Genomic DNA, 23677 nt, shown 5'->3' on the forward strand with positions numbered 1-23677 from the left:
CGACACACAGGTTGGGCCCAGGTGCCTGGAGACCGTGGAAGGGGAAGAGGACATTGGCTGCCAGGCCTGCCCAGGGGAAGTCTTCTGGTCTTTCCTCGTGCTTCCTACCCCTGTCCTCAGCGAGCTGTCCCTTCCCACTCCTGCCTCTCCTGTGTATGCAGTCTCTTCTTTGGGCACTTCTGGTAGCATGGGCAAGCACACATGGACCACAGTCCTCCCCAGAACATCAGTTTCTCAAGAGCATCCATCTGACCACTGCCCATCAAGTGCCCAGCACAGGACCACATACAGGAATGTTCACCTGATAACTGCAGAAAAGAAAGGGTGTGTTTGAGCATGCTTGCATGCACATGCCTGTGTATCTGCATGTAGGGGCTGTAGAAGTGCATAAGCTTCCTGGAGCCGCTGTAACAAGGTGCCACACACTGGATGGATTAAAACAAGAAGTTATTCTCTCAAGGTTCTGGAGGCCCCTGGTCTGAGATTAAGGTGTCCAGGGCTATACCCTCTCCAAAAGCTCCACAGGAGGATTCTTACTGTCTCTTCCAGCTTCTAGTGTAGCCAGCAATCCTTGGCATCCTTGGACTTGTAGATGCATCACCCAGTCTCTGCCTTAGTCTTCACGTAGCCTTCAGTATTCCCTTTATCTCTGTGTCTCTCCTGTCCTCTGAGTTCACCCCACTCCAATAACATCTCATCTTAACCCATCTGCAAAGACCCTATTTCCAACTAATGGCACATTTACAGTTTCTGGGGGTTGGGACACAGACCTATCTTTCTGGAAAACCCAACTCACAAGCGTCTGGACGTCTTTTCTGCCCCGTAGCCCTTGTGCATCTGTCTCCAGGTACAGAGGTTGACTGCAGTCTACCCTTGTGTGGGCTCCTCTGGGTTCGCCAGTGGCTCTGACCTCAGGACAAACTAACCTGAGATCTCACCCTGTGCTAGCCTTCCAGACAGGGCCAGGCCCACATACTGGGCATCCTGATTGGAGAGAGCCCAGGGTGTGGGAGCAGATTTGTTCCCAGTGTTAGAAGCCAAGCACAACACCAGGCACTGCTCAGAGGAGTGCTATCTGTGCAGCCTGATCAGGTGGGCCCCCTCATAGGATCCATGCTGCAGCTGGGGAAAAAGAAGATTCTGCAGTAGAAGATAGACACTGCCTCCGGGGTCTTTCCACCCAGGCCCCCCCTCAGTATTGTGGTCATGGGGTGGGGGGGCAGTCCTGGGCACTGCAAGGTGCTGAGCAGGATTCCAGTTCCACTTGACCCACCTCCATGCAGTGTGACAACCACAGCCTTTCCGTGGGCCATGGTGCTGGTGCTGGGACATCCTCCCAAGCCTGTGCTTTCGTGGGCATCTCCAACCCTGTGCAGAGGTGGGCACCCGAGTTTTAAGAGGGGTGCGGGGCTGCCGCTATAGCATGAAGCTGGAGTGCGAAGTGCAGCTTCTGGATTAGGATCAGGATGTTTACCTGTGTTTTGGGTATAAGGGGCAAGTGGAGTCAGAGTTCTGAGTTGGCACCTAGCCTGGGCAGCACCCTCTGCCTGCCTGTCCCCCCAGGGACAGAACCACAAGCCCAGGAGTTTCCCAGATAAGTGAGGGTCACAGTGTTCCTGTTGGGGCCCCTTAGGCCTGGGGCCTCAGAAACATCTGATGCAAGTGGCCGTAAGTGCCCCTTCCTGCTGGCTGACTCATGGCTTGCTCCACTCCAGGGCCTTGGCAGTGCTGGGGAGGGAGCCAGGGCAGCTGTCCTTGGTGGGGGTAGGGGGAATAGGGCAAAGGGAAAGTTGGATGGGTGTTTTCAGGCTCCACCACAGCTGCCCAGCTGCGGGCATCTCAGCAACTGTGAGAACTGCCTGCTGTGGCAAGGGTAGTGCTGACTCACAGGGGCCAGTCGCTGAAAGTCCCCAAGGGAGGGCAGGGGGCAAGCTGGCCCAGCAGAGACTGAAGGCACCACCCTGTCACAGTAACTGAGGTTGGGGCACTTGGCTGGCATCTTGCTTCCTCTCCACCTGGACACCCAGGTGACTCTTGGGAGAGCCAGGTGTCTCACTCCCAGATGACCTGCCCCCCAACAGTGACCTGGGGCAGCATGTACAGGGGCTCCAAGCTTTTAGGAGGTCGGGAGGCTTTCAGGGCTTGTGTGCAGGTGCTGGGAGGGGGCACAGCCATGGGGGGACACAGAGGAAGGGCTGGGCTTGGCTGGATGCGTGTCAGGAGCAGGGAAAGAGAGGCCCATAGGGGGAAATCCCCACCACCCTCAAACAGCAGGCCAGGGCCTCTCTCTATTGCCTGCTCCAGGCCTGGCTCAGAGGCTGCCTCCCAGCCCAGGCTTCAGGCCTGGAATGTCACTGAGTTCTAAATGTCCCGCTCCTCTGCGGCAGAGGTCAGTGCTGCCTCCAAGCTACAGAAGCCTGTCAGGTCCTGGGGCTGGCAGGGTAAGCACCTTAAGAACACCCTAGTCTGCATCCCCAGGACCTGTCTTCGGGTATGTGTACTCACTTGGCAAAAGGGACTTTGCAGATGAGATCATGGACTCTGAGATCAGGGAGGACCCTGGATTCCTTGGGGGCCCTAGTGCCCTCCCCTGGTCCTTTATAAGAGGAACCAGGGTCAGAGAAAAAGAGAAGCGGGGAGGCTGCACTGCAGGCCGTGAGGATGGAGGAAGGGCCTGAGTGCAGATGTGGCACCTCTAGAAACTGGAAAGGCAGGACCCTGGGGCCTGCTCCACGAGGGTGTAGCCCTAGACCAGGCTGGACTCCTGCCTCCAGGACTGAGATAATAAACGCCCCTCATTTTAAGGCCCGGTCTGATCGGCGGGTACAGCAGCCCCAGGAGGGTCACCCAGGCACTGCCCCCTCCGCATATCGAGGTCTCCATTTTGTAGACGAGCCAAGTGAGGCTACTGCAGCCACCTGAGGTGAACCTGGGCTTCCGCTCCAGGGCCCCTGGGGCCGGTGGCGGGGAGCTCGGGCCCGCGGCGCCGGCCGGCAGGGGCGCCGCTCCCGGGGCGGGTTTGGTGACGCTGCGGCACGTCACGGCGCCGCGCAGTCCCCCCCGCCCCCCCCCCGCCCTCGGCAGCTGGACGCCGGCGGCGCCGCCACCAGCCCAACGTGCCACGCGGGGCGCCTCCTCCTCATGCCCGCGCCGCAGTCTCGCGGGGCGCCCCCCGCCCCGGCCGCCCTGGGGTGGCGGGTGGCTCCGGCCCGGGGAGCCCGCGCGACCGCGCCTGCGCCCTGACTCGGGCTCGGGCGGCGGGGGGAGGGCGCGGGAGCCCCGGCCCGGCCGAGCGGTTGTCCTGGCAACACGTTGCGTCAGCGGAGCCGGCGCGGCGCCCGGGCGCGGCGCGTGGGAGGCGGCCCCGGGCGCGCGGCCAGCGGGAAGCCAGAGGCGAGCGCGGGGCGCGGCGGCGGCGACGCTCGGCCAATGCGGCTGTTGTTGTCGGGGCCGCGCCGGGGCGGGTGGGGGCGCCCCCTCCGAGGGGACCGCGCGGGCCTGTCTGCTCTCTGCTGGCCTCGGGGTTCTGGCCCCAGGGCGCGGGCCTGAGCTTGGCTTTTCCCGAACTTTCCCGCGGATCGCGTAGCAGGGGCGAGTGGTTGGCGCATCCAGAGCCCTCGGCTCGCCGCGGAGGTACCCCTGCATTTATGCTCGGGCAGAGTGTGCCCCCCCATCCGCGCACCGTGCAGCACTTTCCACACTCCCAGGCCTGGGCTTGCGCTCCCCGCCCCCACGCCCCCACCCAGCTCCTCCTAGAAGCCCACCGTGGATTTGATCCAGGCCCAAATCCCCGGGCCCACACCTCTTCCCCAGAGCCGGGAAATGTCCCTTACCACAGCCCCTTCTTTGGAGGGCCTGGGAGGCTGGCTGCTCCTTGGGGGTCTCCTTTTCAACGCCTGGGCACCATCCCCACTGGCCCTCTGCCCCTCCCGCTGAAAGCAGAGAGGAGTGGTGGTATTCTGGTCTCTGTGGACTTGGTGGGGGGCGCGGGGTGGGCAGCAATCACAGCCTCAATGTCCCACCACCCTGGATGGCCCTTCTGTCTCTTAATGGTAGGGTGAGGGGCACCTCAGGACCCCCAAACCTGCCTGCTTTAAATAGGTTCTGCCCACCCACCGCATAAAGACAGACATATGCTTAGTGCGTAAGATCTTCAATAGAAAATAACTTTGATATATTTAGTGTGCAATAAAGATAAGAGAAAGAATATAGTTAAAATAGTTTTGAAATGAAGCACCCAAAGTTGCCCATGCCCTCATGCATAAATGCCCAGCCAAAGAGAATTGACCCAAAGCAGGGCAGCTGAGGCCCAAAAGCCTGCCACAAGTCTAAGGCACCTCTAGTGGAAAAGGGCAGAAGAGGCCAGGCAAGTCTGGGTCCAAAGGAGCATCATCAAAACACAAGTCAAGGTAAAGGCTGCCACTGTCAGCCTCCCCACGGGTCTCTCACCCACGTCTCTTTAAAGTGTCTCTTTCCATGTCCCCCAAGTCCCTGCTACAAGTCCAAGTCCAAGGCTGAGAAGCAAACATGGCTTCTTCATCTGTCTCTGCTCCATGGGCCTCCTCAGTTCTCCCTGATTTCCCTCCTTCCTTCTCCCTGTCCTCTCCAGCTTCTCTTCCTGGCTCAGCTCCACCCTTCTTGGGTGGGGCAAGGAACCTGGAACCTCCCTTTCCCTGGGGATTACCCTTTTACAATGTCTACTCTCAGCTGGCCCAGGAAGTAAAACATAAATCAGGCAAGACATACTGACAGATCCTGAGTGCGGGCAGCAATAGAAGTGACTCCATACCATTCACTTGCATCCTCTGCCCCAAGCCTGGAGTGCTCCCAGGGGTGGCCCTTTGGAAGTGCAGTTGCCAAAGGCCAGGGCTCTGCCAAGGCTGGCCTCAACAATAGGGCTGCATCTGGAGGGAGGCAGGCCTAGAGTTTTGGGGAAGTGAGGGGCACAATGGAAGAAGGGTCCAGGGTCCGTGGCAAGCTCTGGGGTAAGTTGGCTATTGGGATATGGACCCAGCCTCTCCTTGGTGACCTTGTGTCTGTCCCTCTGTCCACCCCAGCACCCTTGGACCCCACTAAGTGGAGTGTTCTTCTTTGATCTTTGCTTCTGGCCAAATAAGATGTTAATGTTGGGGGAAATTGGATGGGACTCATAGGAAACCCTAGGTACAATTTTTGCAACTTTTTTGTTAAGTCTGAAACTGATCCAAAATAAACATGAAGGGCCTCTCTGGTGGCACAGGCGGTTGAGTGCAGAAACAGCCAGCTGCTGCAGTGTGGGTTTGATCCCAGCCGGCCGGCAAGATACCCACATGGCGCGGCAGACCTTTCTGGTCTCCCCACTGCTCCCCTCAGCAGTGTCTTTCAGTCAATCTGCCTATTCTGTTCCCCGCTCTGAATCTTCTCACTCTCCCGCGCATCTGGCCTGTACCCTGATTCTTGTATAAATAAATCTTTAGAAAAAAAAGAACAAAATAAACATGAAAAAAACAATTTTAAACGTTGTTGTCCAGCTCCCTCCCCCCCATTGCTGATCCTTCAGGAGTGACTGGAGGGTTGAGCATGAACCCCCAGGCTTGAGGCTGGGCATGTTTCTCCTGTACCGTGGTCTTCAGTTCTTCTAGAAGCAGGCTTTCCTGCTTAGGGGCAGGCCATGGGCAGAGGGGGCTGGCTCTGGACGGGTAGGCCATGGGCACCCAGCCTGCTGAGACCCTGGGCCTCCATGCTCCCCCGAGAACCCCAGAGTAGCAGGAAGCCTCCCCACGGGTCTGTCCCTCCTCTGGGGCCAGCAGCCTGTGCTGCTGGCTGTGAGGACAGAGGAAGGGCCTGAGTCCAGGATGCGGAGCCTCTAGAGGCTGGAACAAGCAGGAGGGGGTCCTTGGGGCTTCAGAGGAGCTCCGGGTTTACCTCATGGTACCATGCAGGACTCCTGACCTTCAAGACCGTGAGATGACAAATGGGTGCTGTTTTAAACCACCGGTATTTAAACAGAAAAAAGAAACATGAAACAGAGAAAGTCAGAGGAAGCCAGAGGAAGTCAATAAAAGTGGCTCCCAAAGGTGGTGGCAGTGGTCTGTCACAGAGCAGAAGGCTCCTTGGTGGCTCTTGGTGACTGGACTGATGGATGAGGAGCTCATGGGACAGAGGCTGGGATGGCTCCACGCAGCTCTGGGCTTTCTCTCCAGACCTGTTTCCTGGCTGTTTTCCAGAGGTCTTCCAGGGAGAATTCCCCTCCGGGGATGTGAGGCCCAAGGGGAAGGTGGGGACGCAGCTGGCTGGTTCTCATCAGCTGTCTTTAATTTGGAAAGAAGGGCTGACAGCTCAAGTACTATCTAGGAACTGGACTCCTCCCCACTCTGGCTGGCCAGCAGGTGTGGCATCGGAAGGTCAGCGGAAGAACTTAACCCCTGTGGCCTAGGGGTTAAGTGTCAGTGACATATCTCGGTGACATATCTCAACTTTTTAAATTATCCTGAATTTGATCCCCAGCCGGGGAGCTGACCCACCTGGCGCAGCAGACGTCTCCCCGCTGTTCCCCTCAGCAGTGTATTTCAGTGGATCTGCCTGTTCTGCTCCCCACTCTGTCTCTGGCGAATCCTCTCACCCCTGCACCTCTGGCCTCCACCCCAGTTCTTCTATCCACAAGTCAATAAATCTTTAAAAAAAAAAAGTCTCTATAACGCTGTGTAGACACAGGTCTTCCAGAAGCCATACGCACAATTTTCTACCTAACCAGGAAATAATTCCCCTCTCAATGCACAGAATCACGGTATTGGGATTGACACTGATTAATGAATACCTGAAATTTGAAAAAATTTACCATATTTTCCCTAAATTTCTATTTCATTTAATGTATTTCAGTGCATAAGTTTGATCAAAATAAGTATCCTTTGTCCCTGGAATGTGGCAGCGCTGCATGCTCATGGCTTGCTTGAATTCTGTGTAACTTTGCCTAATCTACTTTGGACCATTCCCTGCCTTTCTAATAGCAGCTTTGCTGGGATATGACTCACATAGCCTAAGATGTGTAGCATTAGGATTGTGTCAATCACCCAGAGTTGCTCCAACACTGCTTGGTCCATGTCTGTTTGAAAAGAAGAAAACATGACATTTTGGTTTTATCCCTATGTGGGGCCCTTTGTATACATGAGAATTAGTGTTTCTCCATTGGAGGGCTGGTAAATTTTTTCTGTAAAGGTCGATAGTGGATAGTTCCAAGGGATCTCATTGCAATATGCAAATAAGTAAGCACAGCTCTGTGCCAATAAAACTTTATTTACAAAAACAGGCAGTGGGCTTCATGTAGCCAACCCAGATTCCTAAATGCTGCATTTGATTTTATGGCTTTTGATCTTGTGTTATGCTTTAAAATATTAATTTCTTACTGTTTTCTCTCTGTGTGTAAACATATTGAACTTAAGTTTGCTAACTATCGTTATTTATGAAACAATATCTACTGATTCTGGCCATAAATAATGAATATACTCAGTTATCATCATCTGCAAATGTGAGTCTCTGCCTAGAAGATGCAGGAGAATCAACTGAATTTTCAGAAAGAAGTCAAGAACAAAATTGAAATATTTCCCAAATAAAGCAGACATAGCTATTTAGAAAGTACAACGGAAAAAAGACATCATGGAAAAAAATCTCATTCATAGCAACAACCAAAAATAGCTAAGAATTAAATGAAATGTGCAGATATGAAATGTGCACAACAGACAAATCCACAGAAACAGAGAAATTTGTGTTTGACAGGGGCTGGGAGGGGGAGTGACCACTGATGGAGAGGAGCATTCTTTTGGGGGTGACAGAATGTTCTGGAATTTGATGGCGATGGCTACACAGCTTTGTGACTATACTAACCACTGAACTGTGCAATTTTATTTATTTATTTATTTATTTATTTATTTATTTATTTATTTATTTATACAAGCACTGGGTACAGTCAGAAGCGCGGGAGGGTGAGAGAATTCACCAGAGCCAGAGCGGAGAGCAGAGCAGGCAGAAGGACCGAAGTACACTGCTGAGGGGAGCAGCGGGCGGCAGGAGAGGTCTGCGCACCATGTGGGATCCTTCTCCGGTGGCCGGGGAGCAGCCGGGGATCGAACCGGCACTGCAGAGGCTGCGGGCAGCTTCGCAACCCAGCGCTCAACCACTGCGCCACCGGGGAGGCCCCTGAACTGTGCAATTTTAGATGGTAAATTTTATGACATGTGACATATCTCAACTTTTTAAATTATATGAGGGAGGGCCTCCCCTGGTGGCGCAGCGGTTGAGTGCTGGGCTGCGAGGCTGCCTGCAGCCTCTGCAGTGCTGGTTCGTTCCCCGGCCACCAGCAAGGGTCCCACAAAAAAAAAAAAAAAAAAAATTATATGAGGGAAAAAAACTGTGCATGATAGAAATGACAGAGAGATGTGCCTGGAGTAAGTGTTGAGATACACGGGGCTCTTTGGGACCTATGACCATGCTGTTTTCCAGATTTAGTATTTCATCCAACTTATAGAGGCAATTTTTTTAATTAAACAATTTTTTTTTAAAGATTTATTTTATTTATACAAGAGCTGGGGTACAGGCCAGATGCGCAGGAGGGTGAGAGGATTCACCAGAGACAGAGCGGGGAACAGAACAGGCAGACTGAGGAAACACACTGCTGAGGGGAGCAGCGGGCCAGACAGGAGAGGTCTGCTCGCCATGTGGGTTGCTCCGAGGCCGGCGTGGATTGAACCGGCCCTGCAGAGGCTGTGGACAGCTTCACAGCATTGCACTCAACCGCCTGTACCACCAGGGAGGTCCCTAAAATTAAATAATTCTAAGGCTCACCTGGAATATATACTTAGAATAGTCACAGACTATAAACACAGTAACACTGCAGAATACTGATGTTATATTACCAGATATTAAAATTGCTCTAACTTTAGGGGCCTCCCTTGTGGCACAAGGAGTTGAAGTCTTGGCACTATCAAGCTATCACCTCTGTCCCTCCTCCTCCCTGAAGAGACATTAGGCCCCTGAGAATCCAGAATCCTCCCCATCTCAGGATCCTCAATTCAATTGCATCTACAAAATCCCTTTACCAAATAAGGCGGCATGTCTGCAGGTCCCAGGGCCAGGCTGGAGCTGGGACCAAACAAATTGGTCCCAAATTGGTTGGTTCATAAAACCCATAAGCTCCCAATTCTTAAACTGGTCCTGAAAGTCCTTGTAGTGCATTTGCCAACAAAGGCTTCTTTAGAGGGTGTGTCCAGGTCAGGTGGAACTCACTTTGAAAAAAAATCCCTCTCTTTCCACAGAGCCAGCACGCCCTCTAGGGGCAGGAAGTCACAGAGGCTGAGGCGCCAGGGCTGCCCATCTGGGGGCTCTGCTTTGCACCTGGAGCACAGGCCCAAACCTGTTTTGCCGAAGACCAAATTCTGTTGGTCCTGGAACCAGTAAGTTTTACCTGAAAGGGATCTTTGAGAGTAAGTAATGCATCACATTTTCCACACATGAAATAAAAAACGAGTTTTCCATTAAGCTAATGGTGTGTTTGAAGATAGAGTCACTGATGGCGGGAATAGAAAACTCCCATTTCTAGATTGTAGATTCCCTCTGAATCTATTCTGCACTCATGTCAAGGTTTTCTGGAAACATCTTTTTAACAGAAAAAGGCAGAGTTAAATCATGTTGACGAGTGTGGGAAGTAACCCTCACGATGGATGTGGGAGTGACAAGGGCGCCTTCTGGACACCATGTCTTCCCTGCTGCCATGGGTCTGTCATTTTGGCCCTAATGGCCCCAGCCTCCTCCCTGCTGCATTCTAACCCCACCTGTATTTTGTGCATTTGGTTATCTATTCAGGGTGCTTTGTGGGCCACAGACCATTGAGGCAGCTAAGATTCTCTCACCTCTTGGTGACAACCGCGAGGACATGCCCTGAGGTCAGAAAACCAGAAATGATGACAAGCATCTGTGGCCATACGGTATTTAATATGATGTTTGTGTGGAGATACTTATGGGTGCAGAAGGGGCTTGGGGATCCGACAGGGGACTCACTTGCCCCAGTTGTCCCTGACGCCTTCCCCAACCAGGCCAGGCTTGAGGAATGGCAGGGTCCTGGGGTGGCGGAGGGGACACAGTGGTCATGGCGTTTGGTCATGGCTTTGCATTTAAAAAGAGCTACATTTGACAGGATGGTTCTCTGAAGTCCTTGGGGTCCATCTCCCCATGGAGGGGGGGTGGGGTTGCTGGACCCATGGGCTCTAGAAGGATCCAAGCTAAGGTCACGCTAATTGCACTTGTTCAATGTCAGGCAGACACTTTCCTCTTCTAGCATCGCGGACTCTGAGGCACTCAGAGGCCTAGGCAGGCCTAGGCAGGCCTAGGCAGAGGCTATCACCCGTCTGAGAGGTCACAGATGATGCCAGAGTAGGGCCAGAGTAGGGCGGTGGAGGGCAGGGGACTGGGAGCCTGAAGGGGTACCACATGGCTTTCTGGGGTCACTAGTGTGGCCCAGTGCCTGCAGAGCCCCAGTCACATCACCCAAGGCCTGATAGAGGCACAGCACTCTGGGATTTTGGTCCTTTGTCCACTGGGATAGAGACACACATAAGACTTCCACTTAGCGGTAAGAGGCATCTGAAGAAAGGCCAAGCCCAGTAAACTTTAGGTAACGGCAAAGCTTCCCAGCCCTGGGAGGAGAGGAGCTCTGTGGGAGAGCTGGCCTGTGTCGCTCACAACAGAATGGGGGTGCGGGTGGGCCAGCTTATAGAAGTAAAAATTCTTTTTTCTTAATATCTCAGGGTAGTTGTACATGAGACTACCTGACGACATGTCTTTCATGACATGTGAAAACCTGGGTCCAGGATGGCTGCACAGACAGGCAAAAACACCTTGGAGGAACTGAGGCAGCGGAACTGGGTTGAGGAAGAGGTGAGGGAGGGATAGTCGTACCTCTCAGAAACACACCTGCCGGGAGCAACGTGCTTGCTGCGCTGGGCAGGGGCAGTTGACGAGGGCCAGTAGGGACAGGTGTGGGCAATGCAAATGGTTTAAAAACAAAGGGGTTTTTCCCTGTGGTGGACAATAAACAGAATTACAGAGTTCAAGTTCATCTCCTCTGTGACAGCACAGGGCTGGGGGCACGCGGGGCTTACAGCAGGCCTGGGGCTGCTCGGGGAGCATCTCAGCAGCAGGAATGTGGAGTTCGCAGATGCTTGGCTAGAACAGCAGGCCCGGCTGGCGGCGCTGGCGCTGCTGTGACGCGGTGAGAGGCTCAGTGGCACATCCGTGAGGTCATTTCTTTCTGTTGAGAGCAAGTAGGACATCAGCATCAACAAGAAGGGTGATCGAAACACCCTATGGAAAGTGGGGTGTGATCTTCACATGCCTGGGGGTTCAAGTCTACCCTGAGGTGATAAAACCCAGATTGTGCCTTTGCCAATAAACCTTTATTTACAGACTGATCCCACCTTGTACAGTTGCTCAGATGCCAGAAGGATATTTCTGGAAAGCCTTTTGGAAATAGAAATGAGTACCTGCAATATCACCTTTAGACCTAGCCTTGGAGATCTGTCCCCAAGAGATGGTTAACAAATACAAAAAAACTGATACAGGAAGATACTCACAGTGATGGCAAAGAAACAAAATTACATAACAAATCTAAGTATTCTGTAAATAATATATTGAGATTCATGTTAAACCAGCCTGCTAGAAGGAGCGCCCCAGCCCTGCAGGTAGCAGGGTGGCCTCCTTGGTCCCATGGGCATGGTAGCCCAGGAAGCAGAGGCCTCAGTTTTTTGGTGGGGTTCAGGGTATCCACACTGGGGGTACCCGCAGGGATGAGGCGCAAAAGGAACCAAAACCAACCCTGGTGGGTGTGTTCTGAACGCCAAGCCCCGGAAAGCAGGGAGCCACTCCACTTGAGGGCACCCCAGTGCCACCCCAGCATCATCACTTGATAAATCTGGGCCCAAATCTAAACAACAATGGTTAGCTTCACTCTGCCAAGAGCTGCTGGGGGCAGGCCAAGGAGTCGGGTGCCTTGGCCCTGGAGACCGCCCCCCATCTCACCAGTGGCTCCAGCTCCTTGGTGTCGATAAGGCCGAACTCCTTGACGAAGTAGAAGAAGTGCTTGTAGCAGGTGTTGACGTGGGCCTCGGAGCCCATCTGGGCGATGCGGTCAAAGTGGTGGATGTAGACGTGCACGAACACCCGGAACAGGCGCGACAGGATCTTCCTCACCACCTGCAGGAAGTTCTTGGGGAATGGCGTGCCTGGACAGACAACAGGCTAGTCAGCGCTGCGGGGAGACTACCTGGGGCTCTGAGACAACCCCCGCCCCACAGTCCCAAGGGTGGGGTGCACTCATCAGGCCTGGTAGAGAGTCCGAGGCCACATAGCCTCTGTACCACTGCGCACTCCGTGGAGCCTGGCCCAGGAGGGAGTAGCCCTCTCCTACCCTCACCACTCCACGCCAGGGCCGGGCAAAGCCCATCTGCCCACGAAGGCAGAGCTGCCCCACCGGCCTCTGCCTGCACCTGCTCAGTGCCCCTCATATCCGGCTCTCCAGCCTCAGTGCACCGCATACTTCCAGTTAGGTTTCTGTGTCTTCAGAGACTGAAACAGCCCAGAAAACCGATCTTATGCCTTTTGGTAGTTTTCGCTTAATGGCGGTTTTCCCTCTCTCCCCATTGAGTGTTCTTACCACACTGCTCTCACCTGGATGCGCGTCTCACAATGTGTACACCTTACTGGGGCTTTTTCTCCTGTTACTGAATTTAATTATTATTTTTAATGCATACAAGAACTGGGATGCTGGGCCTCCCCTGGTGGTGCAATGGTTGAATGCTGGGCCGCAAAGCTGCCAACAGCCTCTGCAGTGCTGGTTCAATCCCCAGCCGCCGGCAAGGGTTCCACATGGCGTGCAGACCTCTCCTGTCTCACCCGCTGCTTCCCTCAGCAGTGTGTTTCACAGTCTTCCTGTTCTGCTCCCCGCTCTGGCTCTGGTGAATTCTCTCGCCCTTCCGCGCTTCTGACAGAACCCAGTGCTTGTATAAATCAATCAATCAATCAATCAATCTTTAGTTTTAAAAAAAAAAAAAGAACTGGGATGCAGGCCAGAGGTCAGGGCGGGGGAGGGTGGTGGTGGTGACAGGATTCACAAAGACAGAGTGGGGCATAGAACAGGCGGATCTACTGAAATCCACTGCTGAGGGGAGCAGCGGAGGGTTAAAGAGGTCTGCTGCGCCCTGACCAGGGATTGAACTCAGCCCCTAGTGGTGATAGCGCTGAGACTGAGCCCCTAGGCGCCAGGGAGGCCTATAGATAAAATTTTATTGGAACACAGGCTGTGTGCTTGTTTAGTCAGTGTCACCTGATGACGTTTATGTCACCAATGGACCACACACACGATGGTGGCCCCAGCAGGCTCCACCACCCAGCAAGCCGGACCACCCTGGTTATGTCACTACACGCCATGACACTTGTCCAGCTAGGAAATCACCTAAGGACGCATTTCTCAGTAGGTGTCCAATTGCTGGAGGACACATAAATTGTGCATGGTGTCCGCTATGGCTTGTGGAGCAGGTCTGAGTGGTAGAGGCAGAAGCCCCCTGGCCCACAGAGCTGGGAAGACTTACCTCCAGCCCCGTGGAGAGTAGACTCCTGGTCTAACAGGATAACCTACTGGTCAAGAGCACGTGCCTTGGCTCTCCCTGGGGCACAAGGGGTTAAGTCATAGCGCTATCAAGCTATCGGCAGCCACTGCTCTGAAGCTCTAGTGTGGACCCCGCAGGAGCCGGGGGACTTAGGGAGCATGTGTACACACAGGAGTCAGGGCCCCACAAGGCCCCAGTAACCTGACAGCAAAGCGCCGATTCCAGGACGGCCTCTGCCCTGGCTGGCGTGAGCCCCACTCATGAGGGACTCAAGCATGTGTCAGGCCCATCAGAGACCAGGGGCCTGCGGCTCCCGAGGGTGTGTGCAGAGGCCCATCCCCGGGGTGACGGTGACCTCCATGTGGGTCTCAGGGCGCGCTCTCAGATGGCTCTGGAGGCGGAGCTCCGACGCGGGCTCCTGGGGTCAAAGTCAAGATGTAGGCAAGGCCGGTCCTTCTGGAGGCGCCAGGGGTGTGGCAATGGAGACTCTTTTCCTGCCTTTTCTGGAAGCTGCTGCGTCCCTGGCCTGTGAGCCCTTCCTGTTTCTCCCACCACTCGTGGCTTCTTTTCCGTCGCCTCTGCCTCCCTTTTGTAAGCACCCTTGCAGTGACATTTGGATTCAGCCACAACCCTCTCCCCTCTCAAGATCCTTAAAGCAAGTGTGTCCCTTCCCACAGAGGACCATCACTGAGCTACGGAAAGGGGGGCAGCTCTGACACCCGTGCCCACGGGAGGGACCCTGCACACACGATGCTCAGAGAGAGAAGCCAGACACCGAAGGTTACACAGTATGAGTCCACAGACGAGAAACGTCCAGGGCAGGCCCAGCCACTGACAGAAAGTGACGTTGTGCCGGGGGCTGGGGGAGGGGGAGGGGAGACTATGATGTGGACACAGCTCCTTTCTGGGGAGGTTCTGGAATGAGGCAGAGGTGAGGGCTGCACAGCCACGTGAGCGCGCTCGATGTCGCTGAGCAGTGCGAGGCTGGGCTCTCCAACACATGATCACACCCCACAGGAGCAGTTACTCAAAGTTAAGGAGCAAGCTGACCCGGCCGGTGCCCCTGGGCCCGTGGCCCCCACGGCCACTAGCCACACCGCCGCTGCCGCCGGCCCCGCGACTCACCAACGCTGGTGGGGAAGATGTCCTCGTTGTTGATCTGCACCTCGATCCAGTCCATGAGCAGGTCCATGTAGCGGGGGGCCGACAGTGCCGTGGGCTTCCGGAAGTGGTGCTCGTCTTGCCAGCGGTACTCGTACTTGGGCCCGCCCGACATGATGGGGCAGGACTGCTCGGTGCAGCCGTCGCTGATGGTGCCGTAGATGAGGTTGACGCGGTTGAAGAAGTCCACCACGTGCACGGCCACCCAGTCGTTCAGCTCCTCCCCGGCGGGCAGCTGCACGGCCACCTTCAGGTCCAGCCCCGCGTTCAGCGAGGCCTGTGCCTTCTTGTGCAGCTCAAAGCGCTGGGTGCCCGGCTCGAACTTGCGCTTGGGGCGGAAGGTCTTGTCCTTGTTGAAGACTTGCTTCAGGAAGGGGCTGGACATGGTGCTGCCTGCCTGCACGGCCCTGGTGGAGCCGCAGGAGTCCCTAGGACGCGAGAGTCGGGCCCACGGGAGTGTCACGGCCCTGGGTCCCCCGAGCGCTGGGAATACAGAGCGAGTTAAGTGTAAGCTTTCTGGAAGCACGAGCAGGCCATGTGGGAGGTTTCTCAGGGCTGGTGGGCGTAAGGAGTTTCACCAAAGGAGCTGGCTCCCCAGTGGACAGCTTGCCCAGTGGCACATCCCGGCAGCCTCCGCACAGAAGTTGACGAGACGGCGCCCTGACACCCGGCAGCGTGACCGCCTGCCCGAGAGCCCTGCGACAGTGGAGGGCGCTCGGGGATGTGCACGGGGTGAGGGAGACACAGAAGGTGGTGTGCTGGTCTCCATAAAGAGAGAGCCACGTCCCTGCACCCAGGAACCGGGTCTCATTTGGAAAAAGGGTCTTTGCAGACGCGACCAAGTGAAGGCTCTTATGGGCGCTCATCCTGTATTTTCTGGGTGGGCCCTTAATCAATTCAACGATGAAAAAACATCCTTGCAGGAGAAGGCACAGACAAGCCAAGGGGCCAAGGGTTGCTGGTGCTCCCAGGTCCAGGAGAGGCCAAAGAGAGCGCCCTCAGAGGTCCCAGAGGAACTGCCCGGCTGGCCCCTGGCTTTGATGCTCTGGCTGTCAGAGCAGGGCGGGGTGAGTCCGTGTTCTCTCCTGTGTGTCTGTGTGACACCTCAGGCACCGGACTTGGGCCCTCCTCAAATCCAGAGTGACCTCATCTTCCCATCCTGATGACAAAGATAAAAGACCCCACTTTGAAAGGGGGCCCGTGCACTTTGTGGGAGCACCATTCACTCTAGCACACCATTTAAGAGAAGTCTGCACAAGGTCGCCCTGGTCTTGTCCAGGCCTAGCAGAGAATGGGCTACCCTGACCTCCCACCTGCTCCTCCCTGGCCTGCTTCTCCTTGGGCTCAGCCTCTTCCTCCATTATGTGGGACAGTTCTCCGAGGAGCAGCAAGGGGAGGGCAAGCCCTCTCAGAGGGGAAGTGGGAGTGGACGTCCACAATCCCTCCCGGACCTGGCCCCGAGGTCAGTACCCACATCTAATAAATAACCATCTAGGATTTAATAGTAGCCCCCCCCCCTTTTTTTTTTTTTTTTTGCTTAAATCGCTGGTGCTCACTCAACTTTTTTTAAAAAAAGATTTATTTATTTATGCATAATAAATGCATACAGGCCAGAGGTGTTGGGGGTGAGAGCTGGGGTACAGTCCAGAGGTATGGGGGGGTGAGAGGATTCACCAGAGACAGAGTGGAGAACAGAACAGAAAAATTGACTGAAATACACTGCTGAGGGGAGCAGCGGGCGAGACAGGAGAGGTCTGCTGCACCATGTGGGTTGCTCCCTGTGCTGGAGATCGAACTCGTGCAGCAGTGGCTGCGGATTGCTTCATAGTGTGGTGTTTAACCCCTTGCGCCACCAGGGAGGCCCTCACTTGACTTTTGACTAGAGGGTCTTGCCTGGTGTCCACCCTGTAGACCTAGTCCAGGATGTGAGCCTCCTACGCTGCTGAACCACCAGCCTAGTGCCTGAACTAGTCCAACTGGGGCCTCCCTGGTGGTGCAGGGGTTAAGTCTCAGGTATATCAAGTTATCAGCAGCCACTGCAGCACAAGTTCGATCCCTGGCCAGGGAGCTGACCCACGTGGCACAGCAGACCTCTCCTGTCTCGCCCGCTGCTCCCTTCAGCAGTGTATTCCAGTGGATCCACCTGTTCTGCTCCCCACTCTGTCTCTGGTGAATCCTTTCACCCCCACTCATCTCTGTCCTACATCCCAGCTCTTGTATGCATGACTAAATAAATCTTAAAAAAAAAAAAAAAAAAAAAAACCCGAAATAGTCCAGTTGTATCATCACCAAGTTCCAGAAGGCCCAAGTCCGACGTGGTCTCTGGCTGGCTCAGATGTGGGCAGGCTGGCGCTCTGGGCTCCAGTGGGAATCCCTCTCCTACCTTTTCCAACATGTAGGGGCTCAGGGCCACATACCACTCTGACCACTGCTTCCCTGTCACATCTCCTGCAGGGACCCTGTCAACCCCCCACAGGGCCGAGTGTGATCCCCACAGAGAATGCCCACCCTGATGCCAACACCCAAGAGAAATTTTGGCCAAAGGGAAGTGGAACACATGCTCTGGGCGTGGCCGAGGTGTGGGGACAGCAGATAAAACTAGGAGGGGCGGAGGCTGGAAGAGCGGGGGTGGCCACTGAGGAGCATGTGGCAGCTGGGAAAACACCGTGGCCACCTAGCCTAGTACCTCTCTCAGGGTTGGCCTGAGCGTGAGGCCCGCTGGTGACGCAGCTCCAGCACCTGTGCTCGGAGGCGAGGGCACTGTGGCGTTGCCGGAGCAAAGCACCTTCACTTCCTGCCCCAGAGCTGATCACAGGGTCCTGGCCGCTACTGTTACTTCCTGCCACCTCAGTCAACATCTGGCGGCACTATGCAGAGTCCCCTGCACAGGTGGGAAGGCTGAGCCCCAGACCATGTCTCCCCCTGAGCACTGCCAGCACATGGATGGGGCACTGCGGGGGGGGGGGGTGGAAGGGGGGCTGAGCAGCATCCCTGGACCCGCTCTATGCCAGGAACACCCCAGTCATGACAACCAAGGTGTCCCCAGATATCAGCCGGTCCCGCTGGGGGCAGGGGCAAACCTGGGGCCGACTCCCTGGGTTAGTAGGAGTTAAGTGTCCCAGACCACACAGCTGGCAACAGGCACCTCCATAACTCGCCACGTGTTATTGGGGCATCTGCCTTCTTACTCCAAATCCAGCGCTGGTTACCCTCCGAGTGGGGCTGCACCTCATGGCACTCAGCAGTCACTGCCTCTATCCTGTCTCCAGCTCTGGCCATCCCTGGGGCCAGGCAGTGCAGGCCCACACCACACATAGGTGCCCGCGGGCCCACCCCACCAGGGGAGCCATTCGCATAGTGGAGCTGCTGTCAGGCTGCTGCCAGAGCCCACCAGTGGTTCTCCTTGCCCACCTCACTCCTAGATCCAGACCTGTGACTTACTTCACAGACAAGCCACAGCCACTGGGAACCACAGCACAAAGGGAAATGCAAAAACATCTATGGCGGCCTTCTATTTACTTTGGGGCCTCTCTGAACCTCCAAGAAAGTCACCTGAGGTGATACAACCTGCACAGATAGGCACTTCAGGGACAAGGAGATGGCCCCACCTTGCCAGGCAGCTGACCACTCTTGTGTTCACATCCCTCTGCCCCCTGGGCCAGACTCCCTCAGGATGGTTCCAGAAGCTGAGGCAGGATGGGGGAGAGGGCTAAAGTTTCGTCTGCCCTCCTTTCTTAGAAAGCGGGAGGATACACATACAGAGTTAAACAGAAGCGATGCTTTCCTAAAACTTCTGGGAGTTTCCATCAGAAGCAAAGTTTTCTGTCAAGAACAATACCTGTTCCAGGGAGAGTGGCAGGAGGCCCCTCCCACTGCCCCGTGTCCTGGTACCGTCTATGGGTTCTGTTCTTTGGGCTCCTCCAAGGTCCGGTGAAAGGGAGGTGGGCAGGCTGCGCCTGGCTCCTGAAGATGAGATGTGTGTGGTGTTTAGAAACTTCTAGACTGACAAAAGGTGACAAATTTCCCTGCCCCACCACACACACGCCCTTTCCCCCAGACCCCGCCCTCCCCTGTAACAAAATAGAACATAGTTCCTCTAAGCTCAGCTTCCACCTGACTCCCTGACTCGCATGACCCTCCCTGCTGGGGTGCAGCCCAGCTCCCGCCCCACTGCCACTTCCTTCCGGAGCCTCTACATCCTGCCGCCCAGAGCTGGGGGGCTGGGGAGGCTAGGGGCAAGCCCCAACCTCAGGGGTGGGCCCTGTAGGTTCCAGATCAGTGTGCAAAACCCTGCTCTGGCCCAGGGTCTGTGCCCCGGAGCTGCTGCCACTTGGAGATTCTTATTTCTAGACATTTGGGCTGCTCCCCAGGGAGGCTGCCAGTCAGGCTGCCGGATACACGTGGAGGTGGCTCCCACCTGTGGGTGTCTGCTGTTGTTTTGCACCCACATCTTTGTTTTCTGGGTGAGGCTCTGTGACCTGTACAGTGGGAGACAGGAGAAGCCGAGCCAGGCTGGGAGCTGTCAGGGAGCTTTCACATTCCAGTTCTCCTCATGAGCCTAAATTCGAGCTTTAATTCAGGGGCCAGAAATTCCACCCTCCTAACGCACACAACTCAATGACTTTTAGGAAAATCAATAGCATATACCACCATCACCTCAAATTCTAGAATGTTCTCATTACCCCGAAGGGACACATCACGCCCAACAGCAGTCACTCGCCACCTCCCTGTGGTGTGTTCAGTCATGTCCCCCCAAAAGACATGTCTGGGAATATGAACTGGTTTGGAAAAGGGGTCTTTGCAGACGTGCTCAGCGACAGTGGGTCACACTGGAGGCTGGTGGCCCAGATGCGATGACTGCTGTCCTTATAAGGAGGGTGACTTGGGCTAAAGCAGAGGGAAGTAGCTGTGTGACGACAGGCAGAGATGGGGCGATGCAGCCACAGGTCCGGGGATGTGAAGGCTGCGGCTAACTCAGAGGCCTCCAGGCACAGGAGGGGCCTCCTGGGGCCTAGAGTACCGCAGCTACAGAGACAAAAGGTGGATCTGGGACTGGAACTGCGGTCCCCCCGGCCAACACCTACATTCCACAGGACAAGATGGGGCCCTGGCTGCTGTGCACCCACCAGCAGATAATTCTACATCCTAGAAAGGAACTCCCAGTAGGCTGCCTCTGCCTCAGTTTACCTCAGAGAGGAAAGAGGAATGTGTGAGGTCTCTAATGGCTGCTGTGGCCACTCAAGAAAAACCCCACTTCCTGCCAAGGGTGACTCAGTCCAAGGTTTCAGGAGACGGTGTGACATGTTTAACTGACACAAGAAATGTGTTGGGACTCCAGACCCGCACAGACTCTCCTTGCTGGCCATCCAGCTTCCTTTTACTATCAGGATCCTCAGGATGTGGACCTGACTGGTCACCGACCCCAGTGAGGAAGGGAGGGGGGACAGCCATTGTGGCCAGGCCGTCTAGCACCCCACTCTCTCTAGGGTTCTGTGAAGAGTGACCCATTATATCAGCTCCAGCTGTGGGACTCATCGGGGTGACTGCCCTAGGGGACACTGGGCTGTATCTGGGGACATCGGTGGTTGTCATATTGGGGGTGGTCCTGGTACTGAGTGGGTGGGAGCCAGGGAATCTGCTCCATACCCTATAGCACCCAGGGTGCCACTTCCCAGACCCGCCCCAAATGTCTCTTTTGGGATTCAGGAAGCACAGGCATGAGTATCTTTTTCCAAAATTGGTTTCTGAAGTCAGATTCCCCTTTTCTGCTTAAGCAATCTGAACCTCAAAATTCCAGGAAATCAGAAACACCAGCTGGGGCATGTCTAAAACTGCTCCCAGTGAAAACCCAAGTTCCAAGTCGGCTGCCTGGGGAATTTTTGTGAAACCTCCATCTTATGAAGACTGGGATGGGAGAAGAGGTCCCGGAAAGATGATTAATGGCTGACTTTCCAGACCTGAGCTGTCTGAGAGGCATCTTCACGTACGAAACTGACAGCCTTAAATGTGTAGAATAGGAGTCACCGAAAAGTTCAAAAGCTGAAACAGTACTTCCCCAAGGCTCCTGGGGGATTAAAATAACCTCTCTGCTTTTGCTGAGCCAGAAAGAGTGACAAACTTAAAATCTGGGTTGTGAGTTATTAGGGAGGCCTGTTACGGGAGAACAGTGGGCTGGGTTTCGCGAAAGATGCAGACGACAGACACGTTCCTTTAGGGTCACATAGAAAGTAAACTATGCAGCCATGAAGAGACATGAGAAGCCTTAGATGTGTATTGCTCAATGAGAGAAGACAATCTGAGGGTTACAGATTGAAAGGACATTCTGGAAAAGACAGGGCAGGGGGAAGACAGTAAAAAGATTAGTAGTTGCCGGGGTTGGGGGAGGAGCTGGTGAATCTGTGGAGCACACACAGTATTTTTTTTTTTAAAGATTTATTTATTTATTTATTTATTTATTTATTATTTATGCGAGCACTGGGTATAGTCAGAAGCGCGGGAGGGTGAGCGGATTCACCAGAGCCAGAGCGGGGAGGAGAACAGGCAGAAGGACCGAAGTACACTGCTGAGGGGAGCAGCGGGCGGCAGGAGAGGTCTGCGCGCCATGTGGGACCCTCCTCCGGTGGCCGGGGAGCAGCCAGGAATCAAACCAGCTGCGGGCAGCTTCGCAACCCAGCGCTCAACCGCTGCATCACTGGAGAGGCCCCCCCCCCCACAGTATTTTTTAGGGCAGCGAAGCGACTCTGCATGATATTGTAACAACGGATACATACCATTCATTACACATTTGTCAAATTCACAGAACATCCAACAGCAAGAGTAAGCCCTAATGCCAGTCATGAATTCTGGGTGATTATGATGTGCCCACAGAGGTTCATCCTCCTAACAAATGTGCCATCTGGTGGGGGACCCTGCTAACGGGAAAGCCGTGCCCTGGTGTGATAGGGCGGTGTGGGAATTCCCTGTTCCTCCCCTTAATTAGGCTGTGACCCTAAATTTGCTATGAAAAATAAAGACTATTAGAGACGACAGCCAACACGAATTCACCAGTTACCATTCACTAAGCATCTGGTTAAATTCTTTGAGAGCCTATTTAAGAAATAACTAAACCCACAAACAGGAAGCGCAATGTGACAAAAGCAGGAATTGGAGATATATTTTGTGGAAAGAATCAATACCACAGAAGATGCTAGAAATATAACATGCGCTGCAGGTGTAATTTCCAATATTTAGTATTTAGATTGAAAAGCAAAAAGAAGAAAATAGGCAACATTGATATTAATAGTATATTCTATTTAACCCAAAAGTGCAAAATAGCATTTTAACAGCTAATTAATATACATAGAAAATGCTGAAGAGATATTTTGCCTTTAAAAAAACAAGATACTAAATCTTCCAGACCTGGTCTCTTTTGCTTGATGGCACATCCCAGTTTGGATCAGCCACGTTTTAAGTGCTGACTTGCCATGTGTGGCTAGTGTCACTCTACCTCAGTGGGAGGATGGACTGGTGTTTGAGGTGAGTGTGAGTTGGACCTGGGAAGGAGTGAATAAATCAAGGGTGCAGGGGTGGGAGGGGTGGTTGGAGTGGGCAGAAGCAGGGTCCAGGCAGGGGCAACTGGCTGTTCTCACTCCTGTTCAATTATCTCCAGTGACAGACCCCAACAGGTGACCATAAGAATCAGGGAAATCAGTCAGTCTTCAAGACTCAATTGTGGGGCCTCCCCTGATGGTGCAGCAGTTGAGCGCTGGGCTGCGAAGCTGCCCACAGCCTCTGCAGCGCCGGTTTGATCCCCCGCCACCAGGCGAGGGTCCCACATGGCGCGCAGACCTCTCCTGCAGTGCCCACTGCTCCCCTCAGCAGTGTACTTCATCAGTCTGTCTGTTCTGTTCCCCGCTCTGGTGAATTCTCCCACCCTCCCGTGCTTCTGACTGTACCCAGTGCTTGTATAAATAAATAAATAACCAAAATCTAAAAAAAAAAAAAAAAAAGACAATTTTGGAGGTACAACAGGGGATTAGGAGAGGCTGCAGTGCCCATATCTGATGTTTGGCAGAGGAAGTACCTTTGGCATTCCTCAGTGCTGAGTCTGTAAAATAGGCTAATAAATCAGTGTCTGAGTTTTAAAATCTTGGGCTGGGGCATGCGTAACGGAAGCACATCTAAACCAGACAGTGCAGGTAAACTTGTGAAATATGCAAGGTGAGGTGTGAAATATGCAAAGGTGCAATACATTGTAAGTCAAAATTTATCCAATTATACGCTTTAAGTATGTGCTTTTCAGGCCTCCCTGGTGCCGCGAGGGGTTAAGCACCTCACTATGAAGCAATCCACAGCCTCTGCAGCACGAGTTTGATCCCCGGCCAGCCAGGGAGCAACCCACATGGTGCCACGGACCTCTCCTGTCTCCCTGCTGCTCCCCTCAGCAGTGTATTTCAGATCCGCCTGTTGTGCTCCCCACTCTATCTGGTGAATCCTCTCACGCCCCACATCTCTGGCCTGTACCCCAGCTCTTAGACGCATAAATAAATAAATCTTTTTTAAAAATTTTAAAAAAGTATGTGCTTTTCATACCGGATGGTCTCACTCATAGCAGGAATCTAGAAAACTTAAATAAGGGACCAGGAAAATGAATATAAGAAAGTGAAAATCAAAATCAACAAAAAACTATGAACCAGAGACACTTTTTGGGGGGTGGGGGGCGGGAGGGGAAGGATTGGAGTCAGAATGGGGCGTTTGCAATTGTATGGGGGAATATAAAAATAAAATTTAATATTAAAAAAAAAAAGTATGTGCTTTTCAGTGTGTGTCAATTAAACCTCTATAAAACTAACAACAAAAAGGCACGGGGGAGAAAGTACTTGGGCATGAAGACCTGAAGAATCCGG

The 23677-nt window shown here is 54.0% G+C and overlaps 1 protein-coding gene across 1 annotated transcript; it reads right to left on the reverse strand.

Annotated features, from left to right (window-relative positions):
* Nucleotides 1-11248: 11248 nt before the first annotated feature.
* MOB3A (MOB kinase activator 3A) lies at nucleotides 11249-15177 on the reverse strand (the record flags this gene model as incomplete). The annotated part of the gene is made up of 3 exons (XM_084250707.1): nucleotides 11249-11278; nucleotides 12046-12248; nucleotides 14757-15177. The coding sequence occupies 3 exons, from the start codon at nucleotides 15175-15177 to the stop codon at nucleotides 11249-11251; spliced, it is 654 nt and encodes a 217-aa protein (XP_084106833.1).
* Between the last annotated feature and the right edge of the window lie 8500 nt (nucleotides 15178-23677).

The sequence above is a fragment of the Talpa europaea genome (genome assembly GCF_964194135.1).
Source record: "Talpa europaea genome assembly, chromosome: 12".
Lineage (NCBI taxonomy): Eukaryota > Metazoa > Chordata > Mammalia > Eulipotyphla > Talpidae > Talpa > Talpa europaea.